Raw genomic sequence first — 20563 nt, forward strand, 5'->3', positions numbered from 1 at the left:
CTAACTACCATCACCAACTGAACTTCCAACAAGGAATTCACTCTGGGTGTAAGGGTTTTCAGAGGAAAATAACCAACAATGCCCTGAGGAACACTGACATCAAAAATACCCCTTCAAACTGGTCAGTTTTCTCCAATGGTGAGGGGAGAGAGAGATTTACTTATCCTTTAAGTATATCGTATATGCAAAACTACAAATCTTTATAATGAGAAAGATGAAGATTTGAAGTGTTTTCAACTTGGTTCAAGATTTGTTTTAGTTGTTTAGAACATTGTTCACAATTTGGTTCATAATCTGAACTTCTGTAACTTTTTTTCCTAAACTCTTACAGTATATATTCTTTTATTCTGCTCTATTTAACACAGTTGCAACTTTATGTTTATTTGTGTGAACTATTATTAATGGCTATCTCCCTTACTAGGTTGCAAGCTCCATGATGGCACAGGCTGCAGCTTGCTTTTTTTTTTTAACCCCAACAAAGGTAACCCTATGCTAGTGGAGGGCCTACTACATAGCACATGCTCTGGTGAATGAATGCAAGCGCAACTGAAGGGATACATAAGCCAAATTTGTTCCCAACCTTACAGACAGGGAGCAGTAATTCATGAAATTAGAAAGTAAAATAACAACTAGCTCTGGGAACAATAGTAAATAACAGAATTTAACAATCAGCCAGACAGAGTCAACAAAAGCTCTCTGTATGCACTTAACACTGTCAGAATACCGTTACATCTACTACATGGAAACAACACAGACAGTTATGATGAAGAGAAGAGAGTAGTAGAGGTAAGCTACTTCGACTGGGAAGGCTTCTCACGTAACACTCGATTTTTCTGTTTCTCCTAAAAACAGTCAATGAGGTATTCAAAGAAGACATTCCAAAATATGCACTAAATGAATAGACGTTAAGGCTTTTCATTGTTGTTCACTGTCCAGAAGCCATTTCAGTGGGTAGCAACTGGTTTACATTTGCCTTGAATTTGAGTTTATCATCCTCTACCCTCTTCTGAAACCCTTTCTACTCTCCCATAAGAAGGATGTCTTCCATTTGCAAGTATATTCATTTCACTGTGAACTGAGCTGTCCCTGCTTCTTAGAATCAAATGTTCTTACAAAGCTGACTTCAAATACAAGACATTTGGGCTTCATTAGGAAGCTATTGTTTCCTGTACTTGTCTGTACTTTATGTGTATGTTGTCTTTGCCTTTCAAGTAGCTTGTGATCATAATGTACATAATAGCAAGCTGTCCTTAATACTCACAGAGTAAAACTCTGGCCAAGTCTGATGAAGCCATTCTGTTCTTTAATTTGTGGCAAAGAAGACTGAAGAACTACTTTTCTATTGTCACTTTTTATACATAATGTTTACAGACAAGGTAGAAAATAAATGAAAACTTAAATGAATGGCTAAGACATAAGGAAGCTAAGGGAATTTTTTGGAATCTAGTCAAAATAAGAAAGCTCAAAGAGAAATGTTTAACTAGCTTAGAAGTAGGGATTTTCCTTGGGGACATACACTAATCTGCTCTGGTTCAGCATGGATCTTGGGTTTTAATGGGCTGCTAGCCAAGGAGGCAGGGGACTGAGTTTGGAACTCAAACTGATTGCAGGTCTCAGCAGAGACCACCACCACGAGGCCAGGGTCCTTCAGGAGATGATGCTCCTCCTCCAACAGTTTAGAAGGAATACACGCCTTTCTTGGCTTTGGCCACGGGCAGAACAAAAGAAGTAGAAACATATTTTCTCCCTCAGAGAATTTATAACCACAGGCCCACAGATCCATGGGTTTGTGGCTAGGATTCACACTATTTGTGTGGCTCCAAAACCCTAATCCAAAAATTTGGTTTCAATTGGTCCAGGATTGGGAGTGCCCTTAGGTACCTGGCAAATACTCTCTAAAAGAAGCATGTTTTTTTGACTCAGGCCTCTGAGAATTCCCATAGGTAAAGAAAGATCCAAGAACAATGAGATCATAATCAAAATTCAATACGAACCAGAGTAAACTGAAACAAAATAAGTCAGACCTACAAAGACTAAAGATTTTGGAATTATAAAAAATAAAATGTCAGCACATTTTAGAGAAACAAAAGAAATTAAAAGGTAAGATTATTAAAGGTATAACACAGATTAGAGGAAGGAAAAAACTTCTAGAAATGAAAAACAACTAAAATTATAAAGTCAACCAAGATAAACAGCAGATCGAGGTAAAGAAAAAATTAATGAACTGAAAGAAAGAAATGAAGAAATTACCTAGCAAGCTGCAGAGCAGACTCAAAGGTATGGAAGCCATGAGTTAGATTCAGAATGAGAACGCACCACACAAATCAAATGGGATTCTCAGAAGGAGAAAATAAAGATGACGGATAGGTAACATTTTAAGAGAAAAGGGCTAAGAAGTTTTTGGAATGTTTAAATGAATGGGGAGTTATTGATCTTCAGAATTCTGGTTATCCAATTCATTCTAAGCAAGATTAAAGCTACCAAGCAAAAAATGACCTAGATATATACCATAGTGAAACTCTAGAATATGAAAGTATTTTAAAAGCCAGGGACAAAGACAGCACTGTGGAATAAGGTCAACTCTTTCCATGACAGGGTTCAGAAGTGGGCCCCTGGGCTCTGGGATTAAAACAGTATATTCTTTAGTTACACTGGCCTCAGTTGTAAAGGCCTCCTCACATCAAGAGGAGTCAAGGCGAAGCCCTGAATATAAGGTAAATATGCCCCTCCCTAGAAAAGGATTAAGAGGTTGGCATATAGTCAAAGCTATGGTTTTTCCAGTAATCATGTATGGATGTGAGAGCTGGACAATAAAAAAGGCTAAGCACTGAAGAATTGATGCCTTCAAACTGTGGTGCTGGAGAAGACTCTTGAGAGTCCCTTGGACTGCAAGGACATCAAACCAGTCCATCCTAAAGGAGACCAGCCCTGAATATTCACTGGAAGGCCTGATGCTGAAGCTTCACCACCTGATGCAAAGAGCCGACTCACTGGAAAAAGCCCTGAGGCTGGGAAAGACTGAAGGCAGGAGAAGGGGACGACAGAGGATGGGATGTTTGGATGGCATCACTGACTTGATGGACATGAGTTTGAGCAAACTCCAGGAGATGGTGAAGGACAGGGAAGCCGGGCCTGCTGCAGTCCAAGGGGTTGCAAACAGTCAGACATGACTGAGCAATAGAACAACAAGGCTGGTGCATCCATGGCAACAGCAGATACTCTTCCCTCCCTAATTCTCATCAGTCACAGCCTCACCACAGTCTATTCTCAGAAGTTATCCACACACCCACTCGTCTGTCACAGCTGCCTCTCCCTTCAGTTCTCTATCACCGAGTTCTCCGGAATTCACGGTACATCATCAGCAAAACCCCAACCACTGTCTCTCTGAACGCTTTCCGCATCTTCTTGCTCTAACTGAAACCTGGCTCTCTCCTGAAGGGTCTGCACAAGGCAGCACGTTCAAGCACTTGCTGCTTATAGTGGTGGGGGCATCTGGTTTCTTCACAGAGCAGCCAGCCTAGGGCAAGGGTGGGTGTATGAATCAGTAAAGCTCTCTATCCAGTTTTAGAAAGTGTCAGTGGCCCAGGGTTAGGCAGAGTAACTTACTGACCAATAAATCAGGGACCCAATCAATAGATCCTTACAGGTTTGAAACTCTGATACCTGACAGAGGTGGTATGTCTAAGTTCTGGGGGTAAGGAGAGATTTATTCTATTAAAAAAATTAAAAGGATCTGCCATGCTGAAGAAGTTGAAATTGAATTTCTATCTTATATCATTAAAAAAAAAAAATCAACTCTTGATAAATCAAGCACTTAAAAGTAAAAAATCAGTCCCAAATGATACAAATCCACCCTTCACACCAATGTTAATACACCTAAGAGCTTTACCACAGAATTCAGTCATTTAAAGAATCTAATTCGATGGTTTTTAGTCCATTCAAAGTTATATGCAGCCATCACCACAATCAATTTTAGAACATTTAATTCTTCTCAAAAAGGAACCTTTCTTTCTTCAGGTTCCATCAGGTTGAAGTGTTCAAGTCCCTCCCTTCAGGTTGAAGCGTTCAAGACACTTCAACACTGCCCACCCCTCAACCACTTAGCTCTATGGTTTGTGCTGGATATTCAATATAAAATCTGTGCCATTTTGTGACTGGCTTCTTTCACTTAGCATAATACTTTCAAGGTTCATTCACTTTATAGCATGCATCAGCACTTCATTCTTTATATGTACCCATACTTTTTAGAAATATTTAATAAATGAGATAAAAACATATACAACAGAGAGCAAAGGAGCAACAGAGAGCAAAGGAGCAACAGAGAGCTGAAATCTGGACGATGGTTATTCTTAGGCAATGAGAAGCAGGAGAGAGCAAATGGATGGATTTAAGTTGTTGCACAATTCTAGTTTTTGTAGTGTTTTCACTTATTATTTACTAAAAATAAACAAAAGAGAGTCATGCTGGATCAATGATAAGAGTGTCCTAATCCAAAGACTGTAATTAATGAACTCACATGAACTAGAGATTCATAAGAATAAAAGGACACATTTAGTACATTTGCCTATACCACTTTTGTTCTGCAAAGAACTTTATAGAGGAAATAAAAAGGAAAATCACCAACTAGAAAAAGTTATGTGCAAAATATGCCACTGATAAAAGATGAGCCCAAAATATAGGAGAACGCCAAATACAGGAAGAACTCATAAGAATCACTAAAGCACCAAGAACACTACACTAAAAATGGTATCAAAAGATATGAATAGGTATTTCACAGGTAAGAAAGCAGGAAAAAAATATTTTTTTCATTAGTAATGAGGCAAATGTCTGAGCAATCCTTTAAAAACATGTCAGGCCATATCATCTCCATTTCCCATTGTCTTTCTAGTACAAGCTAAAGATCATCAGAGGCCCTTTGTGATCCGGCCACCTCTCTGCCCTCACCTTCTACTACTATCCACTCCCTGGCTCATTCTGCCTCATTATTCCTGAACAAATCAGAAATGCGTTCCCCTCAGGGTTTTTTCATTTATTGCTTCTTCTGCCTGAAATGTCCTTTCCCAGGATAACACATAAGGTACAACATACTTTCCATTAGCTCTTTGTACAAATGTCATTTTCTCAATAAAGCCTTCCCTGACTGTCCTGTTCACACTGCTACCCACTCCCACCCCTGAACTTCCCATGTCCTATCCAGGTCTTATCCTTTTGCTTCCACAGCCCTTAATCATCATCTGATTATTTTACCCATTTATTAGTTTACTAATTCCGTTCCTCCCTGCTCTCCCTCAATGCACACACTAAAATGGAGGACTCCACAAACGCCTAGATCTTTGTCTGTTTTGTTTAGTGCTATTAGAGAAGAGTTTGGCACACACAGCAAGAGCTCAACTAATTTTTGAGCCTAACACACAAATTAAAACCATAATGAAACACCATTACTTATATACTCAATTGAAAAAAAATCACCCGACAATTACCATTTAACAGTGAGGATACAGAGCTGTGCAAACTCACACTACCAGTTAGAGTAAAATGCTACAAGCACCTATGAAAACAATCCAGCATGACCTTGTTAAGGTAATTGTGAGTATGCTATACAACCAAGAAATCTGACACATATCCAAGAAGTTCTATATATACCTTGGTGACAAGTCCAAGAATATTCACAAAGACACTGCTTATAAGAGCAAAATACCACAATAGCCAGCAACAGAACAGATGTGATATATCCATAAAGGAATTCTATGCAGCAGTGAAAATTAATGGACCATGTCCTCACATATGGATTATTGATAACTCTCAAAAATAAAATGTTAATAGCAAAAAGAAACGACAGAAGAATACACAGAGGATGCTTTCATAAACTTCAAAATTAATAAAACTAAATAAAGACTTTAGGATACATGCATGAGTGGTAAAGCTATCATATAGAAAAGGGGAATGGTTAACATGGAATGTAGTTTCACATTTTCTTCTGGGAGAAGCAGGAGGGTGTAACAGGGACTGCAGACATTGGTGATGTTCTTTCTTAAGCTAGATATACAGGTATTCATTTAATTTTTTTCCTTTAAACTGTATACATACACTGTGTTTACCTTTTGTGTCTATGTTCTTCTTCCCCACAATAAAGTGTAAAAAAAAAGGGTGTGTGTGTGTGAATGTTCACTCTTTGACAACTATGTGCTAATAAACGCTTTCACTAACCTTTGTCATTCAATTCCCATCAAAATTATAGGTCCTTAAACTCAGATCTTCTGATGTAAGCCCTCTGTGCTCTTTCCACGATCACAGTAAACTACTAACGTTATCCTAAACTTCATTATAAGAAGGTCCCTATCCATACACTTTTTAAAAAATTCCACCTATAAACTAATGGCCTGAAACTTAGCTGTCTGTTTTCCTCCCTGGGAGAGACTAGAGAAGCTACTAACATAATGGCATTTCGAGGCTGCAGTACAACCAAAATAGCATTTCTAAATCAATTAAACCAAAAAACCCCGTCTTTAAGAAAAATGAAAAGAAATGAAAAGCACTTTGGCCTCACTAGCATTTAACTAGCTAGATTTTTCTTGCTGCTACACTCTTAAGAATTTTCTTCTACCTTTACTGGGATAAGTTTATATAAGTCAACTGTAATTCGGACCAGACTACTGTTAAAAAGACTTCCCAAATAACTATTAGTAAAGCAGGGTATTGCCAATCTTTTTCCTATGATGATAGATACATAAAATAATGCTGTACGGCACAATGGAGTAAACAGGAGAGACAATCAGAGGAGGAAACGCAGCTGGAGTCTCTGGTTGGCCTCAAGGAGAAAGGGATCAATCCTTGGGCAAATCAGAAACTCACAGGTGGTATGCTGGGTGGAATCTCTGAAGCAGAGTACCATTTAAGGTTTACTCTTTCAACGTTTCTAATATTTGCGATTACCCCAGATCTTATTGCACTGGCAACGTCCCCTACTGCAACACTGAAAAAATCATAGAATAAGAGCTAACAGAGAATGAAAGGAACATTAAAATTTAGAAAATTTAGGACTTCGATTTATATCCATGGCTGTTTTTATAAGCGAGCGTTGTTGCAATTCGTAGGGATTCTCTATTGACAGAAATCTACTAATTTAAGACAGGTCAAGCATTCTTTGTGTCCCAAAAGATATCAGAATTTTGGAACACTAACAACATGTATGCCTAGAAACCTGTAGTATTCAACAGCAAATACGCAAAAGCTTTCCCTTGCCCCTTTTTTTTTTTGAAACCTTCAGAACAGGTTACTAAACAGAAGAAGGCTTCTCAGAAGACAGGCTTCTTAGACATTGTCATACATGTGATCCTGGCCATGGACCAAAATGTTCGCTCATGCTGAGAAGTCTGTGCTTCTGGCTCAAAATTATGCATACAAATAAATTACTTTAAAAATATTTTTAAATCTCTCTATGCTTCCACAGAAAGAAGGAATAACAGTAACCTACAGTGAAATATACTTTATGACCATCTAAGCTGACGATGCTTAGGTCTTGGTGAATTGTGGTGGAGAAGACCGTCGAGAGTCCCTTGGATTGCAAGGAGATCAAATCAGTCAATCCTAAAGGAAATCAACCCTAAATATTCATTGGAAGGACTGATGCTGAAGTTCCAATATTCTGACCACCTGACGTGAAGAGCCGATGCACTGGAAAAGACTCTCATGCTGGGAAAGATTGACGGCAGGAGGAAGAAGGGGTCACAGAGGATGAGACGGCTGGACGGCATCCAGCCCATCAGTGGATGAACTGGATAAGCAAAGTGTATGCACACACACACACGCCATGGGATAGTATTCAGCCTTAAGAAGGAAAGAAAGAAATTCAGACTTATACCACAGCACGGATGAACCTTGAGGACATTCTGCTAACTGAAATAAGCCAGTGACAGAAAGATAAATACTTTAGGATTCCATTTATATGAGATATTTACAGGAGCCAAAATCAGAGAGACAGAAAGTAGAATGGTGGTTTTCAGGGGTTGGGGGATGGCCAATGAAGAGTTGTTTAATGGATATAGAGATGTAGTTTCATAAATGCTTCTGGAAATGGATGGTCATGATGGCTGCACAACAGTATGACTGTTCTTAATACCACTGCACTATACCCTTAAAATGCACCTAAGATGGTAAAGCTTATGCTATGTGTATTTTAATCACAAAAAAATTGGGGAAAAAACCGAATGTGTTAAAGTAGTGTAAGGATATATGGCTTTTCAATTTTAGGGGGACAAAAAAAAAAAAAAAAGATGAGCAATAATGAAACTGCTGAAAGCAGTCTGAGTGAATTCTGTCAAAATAACATATGGAACATGTGTGAGAAAAATGACAGTTTGCTAGCCAGGCAGTTAGGATACAGAATGATGATGTGGGACAACCTCAAACAGAAAAAGCAAAAGCTCTGCTTTCAAGACCAAAGAATTCACAACTTCAAACAAATCAGCATAGCTGTGGGAAAACAATACATGAAACACACTCTCTGCTCTTGAATCAACTTCGGGCAGATTGTAAATCTAAGGCAAAGTCCAAAAAAGTACTACTGTCTGGAAGCTGTGGCTGCAGATGCAAATGGCGCAACTGACGTGATACACATGCAGAGACGGAAGGACCACATGAAGAGCAACGGCCTAGGCGCTGGCAACCAGAGGCCCTTATTGACTTACATACTTAACTGGGATCCTAAAACAGCAGACCAGTTCACCTAAAACTTCTAAACGTATGAGAATCTTGAGCACTTTCTGAAAATAGTGTTATTATAAAAATATCTTCAGTTTTGCTTTAGATTTTTTTTTAAAGCTTCCTGGAAAAGTTAAAAAAAAATTAAATCTCAACAGAGAAAATTATCTTTAAAATAACCCAGGAAATTCTAAGAAATTTACTGGCAACTCTATGGAGAAAATGTGCTAGCATTGTTCTTTTAGATTAACTCTAGCTGCTTCTCATTTTTACGACACATTCCACAAATGATTCAAATGTTTATTGGTTTTTTTTTTCCCCTTTTTGCACAGTAAGAAGTTTCAGCTTATTACCTTACAAGGCCCTTACAGTCAATCTGTTAACTGGATGATTTACAGAAGGAGTGTACACCTAAGTTTTAAAATCTGAGCCATCAACTAGCTGTGGCCAAGTAACAACAGTGCACTGCAAACTGGTTTCCTCCCCCTGACCAAAATATGAAGCAAAATGCAAACTCTTTTCAGCTTATTTGAAGTTCAGTTTTCCATTTAATGCTCTCCTCTACAATGAATTCAAAATTTTAAACATCTGATTATTTTAAAAGTTTTGACCAAAAAACCATTTTTTTGTGACTATCTCAAATAATGGACATACACATAGCCAAAAGTAAATAGTGAACAGATTTTGAGAAGTATGAAATTAAACTGTTTGAAGCTGGGCTGCCTAGTAAAATGGATGCCCAACTAATTCAAAAACATTTTATTTCTAAATAAAGAATGAATAATACCATGGTCACAGTCTGATTACACTTCCCATTGGGTCACTGAATACAAAAAGGGAGACAGGATAAAGATGGGGAAAAGGAAATACAAATGATAAAGAACAGATACCAGAAACAAACATTTATGCTGTACACCTTAAACTCACAAAGTAACATATGTCTATTATATCTCAATAAAGTTGGGAAAAAACCCAAGTCAGATCTCACTGCTCCTTAGCTCAAACACTCCAATTGCTTCTCATCTCACTCGGTGAAGACATCAAGGCCTAAAACTGGCCTGCAAGCCCTTCTGACTTGGCCCTGTCACCTCTCTGACCGCATCCACTGTTCTCTCCTTCACGCCCTCCCTGCGGTCACACTGCTCTCGCTGTGCTCCTCAAACACAATATATAAGCCACAGCTTCAAAGCCAGTCACTGGTCACCCCTCTGCTTGCACACTCTCCTCTCACGGTTCACCCTCTGACCTCTACTTCCTTTTGCTGCTGTTCAGTTGCTCAGTCATTCTTGACTCTTTGTGACCCCATGGTATGTAGCCCACCAGGCTCCTCTGTCTATGGAATTTTCCAGGCAAGAAATATTGGAGTGGGTTGCCATTTCCTTCTCCAAAGGATCTTCCCAACCAAAGGATCAAACCTGTGTCTCCTGCACTGGCCAGCGGATTCTTCACTGCGGAACCACCTGGGAAGGCTTCTACTTTCTAAATATTTTCCTACTAAAGACTTATCTGTCTCCCCTTAACCAGAATATAAGCTTTTAAGAAGTCAAGGATTTGTTATGTTTTGCTCATACAAATGGTATCTAGAATGGTTCTTGGCATAAGTATTTGAAGGAAAGCTTAGGCACTGAAAGATGCTGAATAGAAAAAAGACTAGATGTCCTTTCACCAGTGTCCATTAATCAGCAGGTAACTAAGAAACAGAGGACATTTAATCATACTAACCTCCTTTAGGGATTCCCAGGTGGCTCAGTGGTAAAGACTCCCCCTGTCAATGCAAGAGATGCAGAAACACAGGTTCCATCCCTTGTTTGGGAAGACTGAAGGATGAAATGTCAACCCACTTCACTATTTCTTGCCTACAAAATTCCATAGACAGAGGCGCCTGGCGGGCTACAGTCCATGGGGCTGCAAAGAGTCGGACATGACTCGTGACTGAGCACACACACACGCCTAGTCTTGCAAACATCTATTTCCCTGTCAACCTAGGCCAAATAAAAGTGAATGCTTAGCAACAGGTGAGCTATATACTGGCTTCCCAGGTGGCTCGGTGGTAAAGAAGCTGCCTGCCAATGCAACATACATGAGTTTGATCCCTGGGTCGCGAAGATACCTTGGAGAAGGAAATGGCACCTGGGACTCGCCAGTATTCTTGCCTGGGAAATCCCACGGACAGAGGTGCCTGGCAGGCTACAGGCACCTGGGGTTGCAAAAAAGTTGGACATGACTCAGCAATTAAACAACAGTAACAATCTCCTTTAAGATGATAGAGAAAGAAACATGTCATTATGAACACGTCTGTTCATATTCTGGATGAAATGTTAAAGGTCAAAATATACAGCTTGCATTATCTACAGCAAAAAATTATCACACAGATTAACTGAACTATTAATACAGGAGAGGTTATTATATATTTATGAGATAAAACTCATTATGCTTCACTTTTACGTATATCACAAATTCCCCAATGAGGCAAGTTCATTAACGAAGGCTCAATATGCTAATTACATGTGTCACCTTCTCTGCTCATCAAAATGAGTCAGATAGGATACTTTTCTATTAATAGCAACACAATGAGATGGGAAACACCACCCCACATCAAAACAATGAATTACAGCTTTCCTTAAAAATCTTATAATTTAACATTTTAAATTATTTATAACATTAATAACATCCTCTCACATCCATGAGGAACTAAAATATCAACAGAAACAATAGTTCATTCTAGTTATTACACCCATGTACCTGTTATTTGCCTCTCGTTATACTTACTCTTAAGGAATTAAAACTCCTAAAGTTACTATACTGCATGCGTGCTAAGTCAACTCAGTTGTGTCCAACTCTTTGCAACCCTATGCACCGTAGCGCACCATGCTCCTCTGTCCATGGGATTCTCCAGGCAAGAATACTGGAGGGGGATGCCATGCCCTACTCCAGGGGATCTTCCTGACCTAGGGGTTGAACCTGCATGTCTTACGTCTCCTGCATTGACATGTAGGTTCTTTACCACTAGCACTACCTGGGAAGCCCACTATATTGTGCAATCCAATGTAAAAAGACAGGAAGTTTAAACAGTCTAAATTTTTTTTAAGTCAAGCTAAGACATCACCAGATGGTCAACACCGAAATCAGATTGATTATATTCTCTGCAGCAAAAGATGGAGAAGCTCTCTACAGTCAACAAAAACAAGACCAGGAGCTGACTGTGGCTCAGATCATGAACTCCTTATTACCAAATTCAGACTGAAATTGAAGAAAGTAGGGAAAACCGCTAGACCATTCAGGTATGACCTCAATCAAATCCCTTATGATTATACAGTGGAAGCGAGAAATAGATTTAAGGGCCTAGATCTGATAGATAGAGTGCCTGATCAACTATGGAATGAGGTTCATGACATTGTACAGGAGACAGGGATCATGACCATCCCCATGGAAAAGAAATGCAAAAAAGCAAAATGGCTGTCTGGGGAGGCCTTCCAAATAGAAGGCTGTGAAAAGAAGCAAAGCGAAAAGCAAAGGAGAAAAGGAAATATATAAGCATCTGAATGCAGAGTTCCAAAGAATAGCAAGAAGAGATAAGAAAGCCTTCTTCAGCGATCAATGCAAAGAAATAGAGGCAAACAACAGAATGGGAAAGACTAGAGATCTCTTCAAGAAAATTTGAGATACCAAGGGAATATTTCATGTAAGGATGGGCTTGATAAAGGACAGAAATGGTCTGGACCTAACAGAAGCAGAAGATATTAAGAAGAGGTGGCAAGAACACACAAAAGAACTGTACAAGAAGGATCTTCACGACCTGGATAATCACGATGGTGTGATCACTCATCTAGAGCCAGACATCCTGGAATGTGAAGTCAAGTGGGCCTTAGAAAGCATCACTATGAACAAAGCTAGTGGAGGTGATGGAATTCCAGTAGAGCTATTTCAAATCCTAAAAGAGGATGCTGTGAAAGTGCTGCATTCAATATGCCAGCAAATTTGGAAAACTCAGCAGTGGCCACAGGACTGGAAAAGGTCAGTTTTCATTCCAATCCCAAAGAAAGGCAATGCCAAAGAATGCTCAAACTACCTCACAACTGCACTCATCTCACATGCTAGTAAAGTAATGCTCAAAATTCTCCAAGCCAGGCTTCAGCAATACATGAACTGTGAACTTCCTGATGTTCAAGCTGGTTTTAGAAAAGGCAAAGGAACAAGAGATCAAATAGCCAATATCCGCTGGATCATGGAAAAAGCAAGAGAGTTCCAGAAAAAACATCTATTTCTGCTTTATTGACTATATCAAAGCCTTTGACTGTGTGGATCACAATAAACTGTGGAAAATTCTGAGAGAGATGGGAATACCACACCACCTGACCTGCTTCTTGAGAAATCTGTATGCAGGCCAGGAAGCAACAGTTAGAACTGGACATGAAACAACAGACTGGTTCCAAATAAGAAAAGGAGTACGTCAAGGCTGTATATTGTCATCCTGCTTATTTAACTTCTATGCAGAGTACACCATGAGAAACGCTGGACTGGAAGAAACACAAGCTGGAATCAAGATTGCCAGGAGAAATATCAAGAACCTCAGATATGCAGATGATACCACCCTTATGGCAGAAAGTGGAGAGGAGCTAAAAAGCCTCTTGATGAAAGTGAAAGAGGAGAGTGAAAAAGTTGGCTTAAAGCTCAACATTCAGAAAACGAAGATTATGGCATCTGGTCCCATCACTTCATGGGAAATACATGGGGAAACAGTGTCAGACTTTATTTTTCTGGGCTCCAAAATCACTGCAGATGGTGACTGCAGCCATGAAATTAAAAGACGCTTACTCCTTGGAAGAAAACTTATGACCAACATGGATAGCATATTCAAAAGCAGAGACATTACTTTGCCGACTAAGGTCTGGCTAGTCAAGGCTATGGTTTTTCCTGTGGTCATGTATGGATGTGAGAGTTGGACTGTGAAGAAAACTGAGCGCCGAAGAATTGATGCTTTTGAACTGTGGTGTTGGAGAAGACTCCTGAGAGTCCCTTGGACTGCAAGGAGATCCAACCAGTCCATTCTGAAGGAGATCAACCCTGGGATTTCTTTGAAGGAATGATGCTAAAGCTGAAACTCCAGTACTTTGGCCCCCTCATGCGAAGAGTTGACTCACTGGAAAAGACTCTGATGCTGGGAGGGATTGGGGGCAGGAGGAGAAGGGGACGACAGAGGATGAGATGGCTGGATGGCATCACTGACTCAATGGACGCGACTCTGAGTGAACTCCACGATTTGGTGATGGACAGGGAGGCCTGGCGTGCTGCGATTCATGGGGTCGCAAAGAGTCGGACACGACTGAGCGACTAAACTGAACTGAAGCCATAGTTCAACAAGTGTTAATGATTATTAAGAGTACTTGTTATTTTTCTAAAGAGTTTAATACTTGGGAAATTCAAGTCACAGAAAAACTGATGTGTGATAAAGTACAATCTTATACTGACCCTCTGTGGTTTACTGAAGTATAACATCAAAAAAGTTCCGTGGTTCAGGGTAATTGTTACCGGGAACATACATTCCTTAAGACACAAATTCAACAAAATACACCTATGACATGAATAGTACTCTGTACTATGAAAGTACATTTATAATACCTCGTTAAGCCAGAAAGGTATTATTAGCCCCACTTTCCAAATAAGTAAACCGAGATCCTGAAAGAGAAGTTCATTTATCTCATCTAACATGTCAGTGAGTAACAGACCCCTTACCTTCACACACACACAGAAAGTGCACACACTTACTCGTGTGCACAACCACACCAAGGATCTACAGGTTAATAATACCCTATATGGGGCCTTCAAAAAATACTGTGGTTAAAGACTTTAAAAAAACGCATTATATAGCAGAATATCAATTTTCCTTCGTTCAACTAAGAGCAAAAATTATATTGTGAATGTTGATGATAATTCCATGAACCTGGCACTTTCATCATTGTTGAAGGCACTAAAAACTGGTACAACCCCTTTGGAAAGCATTTGGTAATAATCTCAAGACACAAAAAGTGTCTGTGTCCTTTTCTAGTAATTCTATTTCTGGGAAGCTATCCTATGAAAACAATTCAAAATATGGAAAAAGCTATAGATTATTTGTAACATTCTAGATCCTTGGCATCTGAGATTTAAATTTGAGGCTTGGACACTGGTAGTTTCAGCAGCTTGTGAGAGAACCACAGGTTGATCCACAGCATATGTCAAGTTGCTATGTGAGTGAGGAAGTCATGTTACTGACTGGCGAGTGAGCCTGACTGCCAGCATTAGCTTCTCTCCTTGTGGTCTCTGCAGGTTCTCACATGCACTGACATTTCTAAAACAGGGGGCTGGGGAGGGAGGAGGAGCATCTTTGTTAAAAAAATTGTTTTTATAAGTAAAAGACCCTAAAAGAGTAATGGTGATGAAAGTGAAGAAATCTAAGAAAGTACTGATATTTTTGGCTTTGGGATTTGTAACAGCCTTAGATCACATTTCTTTTCAATGCCATGGACCTACTGAAGTGAAAGATTAGAAATATGATTAAAATATGATTAATATTAGAAATATTATTTAATATTCACCAATAGAGAAATGATAAATTAAACCACAATCTACCTAATCACTCAGTGGCTGAATAAGGGAAATGGAATTACAGATGATAATTTTTCATTTTATATTTCAAAATATTTTACATGACATTAATATCACATCCACAAATAGCAAAGTCAAGATAAAAATGTACTGCTAAATATCAGACGGAACAGTTGCTAATTTATTACATGAGGTCAGCATTACCCTGATAACAAAAGCTAAGGACACTGCAAGAAATGGAAACTATAGGCAAGTATTACTCATTAACACAAGTGCAAAAATCTTTAACAAAACATTATTAAACTGAGCCTAGGAATCAAAAGAAGGATAATGCACCATGACTAAGTGAGGTTTATCCTAGGAAAACTGTATTGCTTAAATATTCCTACACATCACTTTTTGGTATTTTTCACTATATAAACTATATTAATAAACACAAAAGCTATATCTGGTCCACTCAATATCTCTCTAAAATATTTAACAGAAAACTTTTCAACCAATTTATTTTAAATCTTCTTTCTTATATTATCACCTGAATATCTCAATTTAAAGTACATTCATTTAAAATATCTTCATTCAATAAGCTCATCCTAAGATTTGAATTAAGCTACAATTCCAACATATTTGATTTAAAAGATAGACTCCAACATTTCTTAGAATCATTAACCCAAGGACCTCAAGTAAAAAATTTCTTCACACACCTCTGAGTGGTAGGTTCAAACTGCCTTACTGCGAAACTTACTGACAATCCCTTAATGCAGCCTCCGTGCTCTTTTACTGAACAATTCTAACACAGAGAACTCCTCTCTATACTACATTGAAACCTTTCATTCAACTTTTATCCACTGGTGAAACACTGACTTCAGAGATAGTAACTGAGATTAAGTCTTCATTTACATACTTATCATGCGAGTACTTGAAAATATTAAGTCACTTTAGATTTTTCTTCTCCAGGCTACACTAATTGTGTTCCCTTAGCCACTGTTCATATGCTAATACTACTAAACTTCATTTTTTCTTTCCACCACTTCTTGCAAAAGCCAAACATTTAAAACAAACGAGTTAAAACACAGCACCGAATTCTTACAGAACATGTAGGAGACATATGGACATCCTGATAAATTTACTCTAAGGATCTATCCTCAAATATCGATGAAATCTATGAAATCTATGAAAACAGATATTTTACTCTCAGTGCAAAAACAAATGAGTTGTAAGAAACAGAATTAAATGAATCCAGAACACTTAACTTTTAAGCAATGGTGTTATTAACAGTATTCTTTCATCTAGAGACAAACTGAGGCTAAAATAATTGAATCATTGCCCAAAATTGTATTTATCTTTAAGATATATATAAAAAGCAGTAATTTGCAAAAACAGTATTATTCACAAAGATACACGCTGATTTGCCCAGGATTGTTAAGAAAAAATACCTATGTTAGAAAATACCCCTCATTTACCCTCTTACCTTGGTTTAGCTTTGACAAGGTTTTAATTATTATCGTAGTAGTATTTTACTACTCTAAAAAGTTCCTGAATCCTTCAAGGCAGTTATAAAAATCATAATGTTATATATACTTCTTGGACTATCCAAGAATATTTTAAAATTGCATTAATTGAGATGGAAAACTACGTATTACATATTTTGTGTTAGTGAATCCTCACTAAGTAAAGTCTACTAGTGGTTACTAGAGAAAAATCCACTTATGAATTACATATTTGGAAAAGAAGTTTAATGACTTTAGAATACATGGTGCCTGGAATCAAGTTTCTATATTCTGAGAACACTGGAATCAAGCCTAGGAAAGGGCTACTTTCATAAATCGGTAATTTATAGTGAGTAAATTAAAGAAACCAAGAATAAGCCAGTAAGAGTCTAAAACAGTAGTCCCGAAGTAAATTAAATGATGTATGCAAATATCATATTAACGTCCTCATGAAAACATTCCTGAAAATGTGATTTTTTTTAAAGTTAATGTTTCCAAAGAGTTGACCTTCTTTTCTATCTGATGTCCCCAAATGAAGGAAAACAGTGAACATTTGGTTAGTATCTAATTCTTACCTGGAACCCACTTAATTTCCATTTCCATATCATTTTCTTTGCCTTTTTTTTCTTTGTCTTGAATAACTTGTAAGAGTTGCCTATATTTAGCAATTTGTTCTTCATCATCCTTCTGACTTTTTTTTGTTTTCTCATCTTCTTCTACACTGACTCCATCATCACCTAACAAAAAAATCAATTTTCACTTAATATACAGAAATAATATCACTTCTAACTTCACTGTTCAATTTCAGTCACTGTAGCACTCTTCTCAAAGCTGTCAGATACACTGTAACAACAGAATATAAAAATCAGACTTAAACAACACAAAATGAATTAAATGACTTAAATCTTATTTACAATAAAAATCAGCTGCAATATAAGTTAGTACGGTGATAACAGTATACTTGAGAATCACTGTTTTTATTAAAATTCATATCTCAAAATAATCCTGTAGTCATGTAACATCCTTGAACTTCTCCACCCTATAAGCAAGATAGCAGGGATGGCATTTTTCCCCCCTTTGTCTCCTACCATCTAACACATGTATGGTCAATAAAAGGAGTCTGAGTAGTGTTGGGATGCATCTGATACATGGACTTAGCTGTTCAATGACACAGATAAAGGAAGCTGCTGTTATCTAAAACAAAGAATAACGAGTCCTTTCCACCTGATAATCAACAAGCATGCTTACTCTTAGGGTCTCATTAGCACATAAAGAATAAAAATGAACAAATTATAAGCTTGTGCATTTAATTTTCCCATGCAGAAAAGCTTCACATTTCCATTTCCCAATTTTATAAAAATAATCATAATACAAAGGAATAGTATAAAATTCATGGGCAACAAATACCAAAAAAGTACATGAAATACCAACAAATACATGAAAAGTTTGTTTGCTCTGTATTTCCACTGTAATTCTCCACATCAAAACATAAATTAAGAACCTAGGTTTTAATGCAAAACATACAGACTAACTGAATTGAGTAAATGTCCTCAGTAAAGGGAAACTTTACAGAAGACTCTCTTCTATGAGCTATAGCTAACTGGTCACTAAATACGTCTGATATTATTAAGCATTTAGCTGTGAAACATCAATGTTAACAGATTGTCCTTATATTTTCAAAAGGTGATGTGAAAAAAATTGGTTAAATAAATGTTTTTATAGGTTTTTTTTCCTCTGAATGAATAAAAAATAGTCCACAACATTCTTTCCATCCTATCACACTTTTACATTTTCACTTGAACAGCTGAAATTCATTTTTTTCCTGTTTGTGCTTTATGCCACAATAATAATCTTGGATGGAATTCTGTCATGTATCCCGTAATTCAATGGATAAAACATCAGGAACGCATTAACAAAATGGCAATGTATTTCTTTCTATTAAAAGCTTACTTCTGAAAACATAATTAGAAGCAAGCTGCTTCCAGGTTGAAATTTTAGTGGTAAGTCTCTGATGGCCTACTTTAAATTGATTTTTTCCAGTACTAAAATTTTACTTTCTGAAGCTCTAAAATGTGGGTTAACTCATGTAAGTCTGTTTTCTCCCAATTCAAGGACAATACTTTGTGAAAGACTTATTTCTATACAAGGAGTGAAAAAAAACTGTAACAGTAAGAAGCCCTGGTATGACCTCTTATAAACTACAACAGGAACATCCAGTAACTTCAAAGAATTCAGATATACTAATGCATCTATCAGAGGTACTAAATTATAGATTATGGTAAGCTTGCAATCAATTAAAATACTGAAGAAAAATGCATGTTTTTAAAAACTTAATTAGTACATTTCAAACAAAAAGCCATTAATCCTTAAAGTTTTAGAAGTAAAAATATATGATATGAGGTAGTATGCTAAGACTATATATATTATCTCAATCTTTTCAACCATGAGCAGGTACTATTATGATCCCCATTTCATAGCTATGAAAAGAAAGGCACTGGGGCAAAGAAAATCTAACCCAAGCCTCAAAGTTATTTTAAAAAGAAAGAAGAAAACTTCAAAGAACTGATAAGTTAGTGAAGAATTACCAAATCAAAATTAAGGAGAAGATGATCATTATCGAGAGGGCCCCACTGCCCTGAATGCACGTACTGGTCTACCAAACAAATAGCCCTGAGACTAACCAACAGTTTTGGCAGTCTCGCAGGCCAGTAAGACAAAAGTTAAAAAACCAACTAGTTCCCCATATTTAGTAGGGACCCCGAAAGATATACTCCAGGGCAAGGATCAACCAGAAGTAGACTAGCAGAGAAATAAAAAGACAGTGGATTAAAAAAATATAGGAGAGAAACAACATGGAAGTTACAGTGAAAAGATACAATATGTATTTAATTGGCGTCCCAGGGAAGGGGGAAGAAATACCTGAATAGATAATGGCTGAAAACATTTCAAAATTGATTAAAAGATACCATGCCACAAATACAAGGAACCCAATAAACCCCAAGCATAATAAATTAAAAAAATCTATTCTTAGTTCATATTAAAACTGCAGAAAGACAAAAGGAAACAGAAAACTTTCACATGCAAAGAATAAAATCAAGACAACCTTCAAAAGACTGAAGAAAGTACAACAAATTCAGAAGCCAGCAGAATATTACCATCAATGTGGGAACAAAAGGACTGTCCACCTAGAATTTTTTTTTTAATCATGAAAATATATTCACAAATAAAGGCCAAATAAGGACATTTTTAGACTATACTAAAACTCAATTTTGGAAATTACCACAGATATACTTAGGGTAGAAAGAAAATGATCCCAAACAGAAGTATGAGATTTAGAAAAGAACAAGGAGCAAAAGAAGTAGGGAAAATGTGAGTAAATGCAAACCGAACAGTAATATTAATGTCCTGTGGTACTTAAGAAGTAAAGTGCACAGAACAGCATGAAAGTTCTTTTAAGATTCCTTGTCTTCTCTAGGAGGGTAAAAATATTAATTAGTATTCAACTTTAATAAGGATGCAAGCCACGATTTCTACGATAATCACTAAATGAACAAGAAGAGTCTACTTTGTAAACTAAGCAGAAAAATGGTATGTAAAAAATAATCCAAAAGCTCTTAGTTTAAAAAAGGGATGGTAATAAAGCATTTTACTTGTTTAGGTGATTGCATAACTGTAAGAATCATGTGTCGTCTAAAAGACCAGACCCTTTTTTTTGTTGAGGTTAGGGTTTTAAAAAAAGTGTCTTTGGTTAGAGAAATTCAGGCTAAGAAAATATCTCTAAATAAAAAACT

At 37.3% G+C, this 20563-nt stretch overlaps 1 protein-coding gene across 1 annotated transcript in view; it reads right to left on the minus strand.

Annotated features, from left to right (window-relative positions):
* ESF1 (ESF1 nucleolar pre-rRNA processing protein homolog) overlaps nt 1-20563 on the minus strand; it is a 61506-nt gene that overhangs the window by 25500 nt on the left and 15443 nt on the right. Inside the window, exon 9 of the mRNA XM_012188134.5 lies at nt 17348-17509. Coding sequence (XP_012043524.3) covers nt 17348-17509 — 162 coding nt within the window. The remainder of the gene's footprint in view (nt 1-17347; nt 17510-20563) is intronic.

Source organism: Ovis aries, chromosome 13 (assembly GCF_016772045.2).
Source record: "Ovis aries strain OAR_USU_Benz2616 breed Rambouillet chromosome 13, ARS-UI_Ramb_v3.0, whole genome shotgun sequence".
Classification (NCBI taxonomy): domain Eukaryota; kingdom Metazoa; phylum Chordata; class Mammalia; order Artiodactyla; family Bovidae; genus Ovis; species Ovis aries.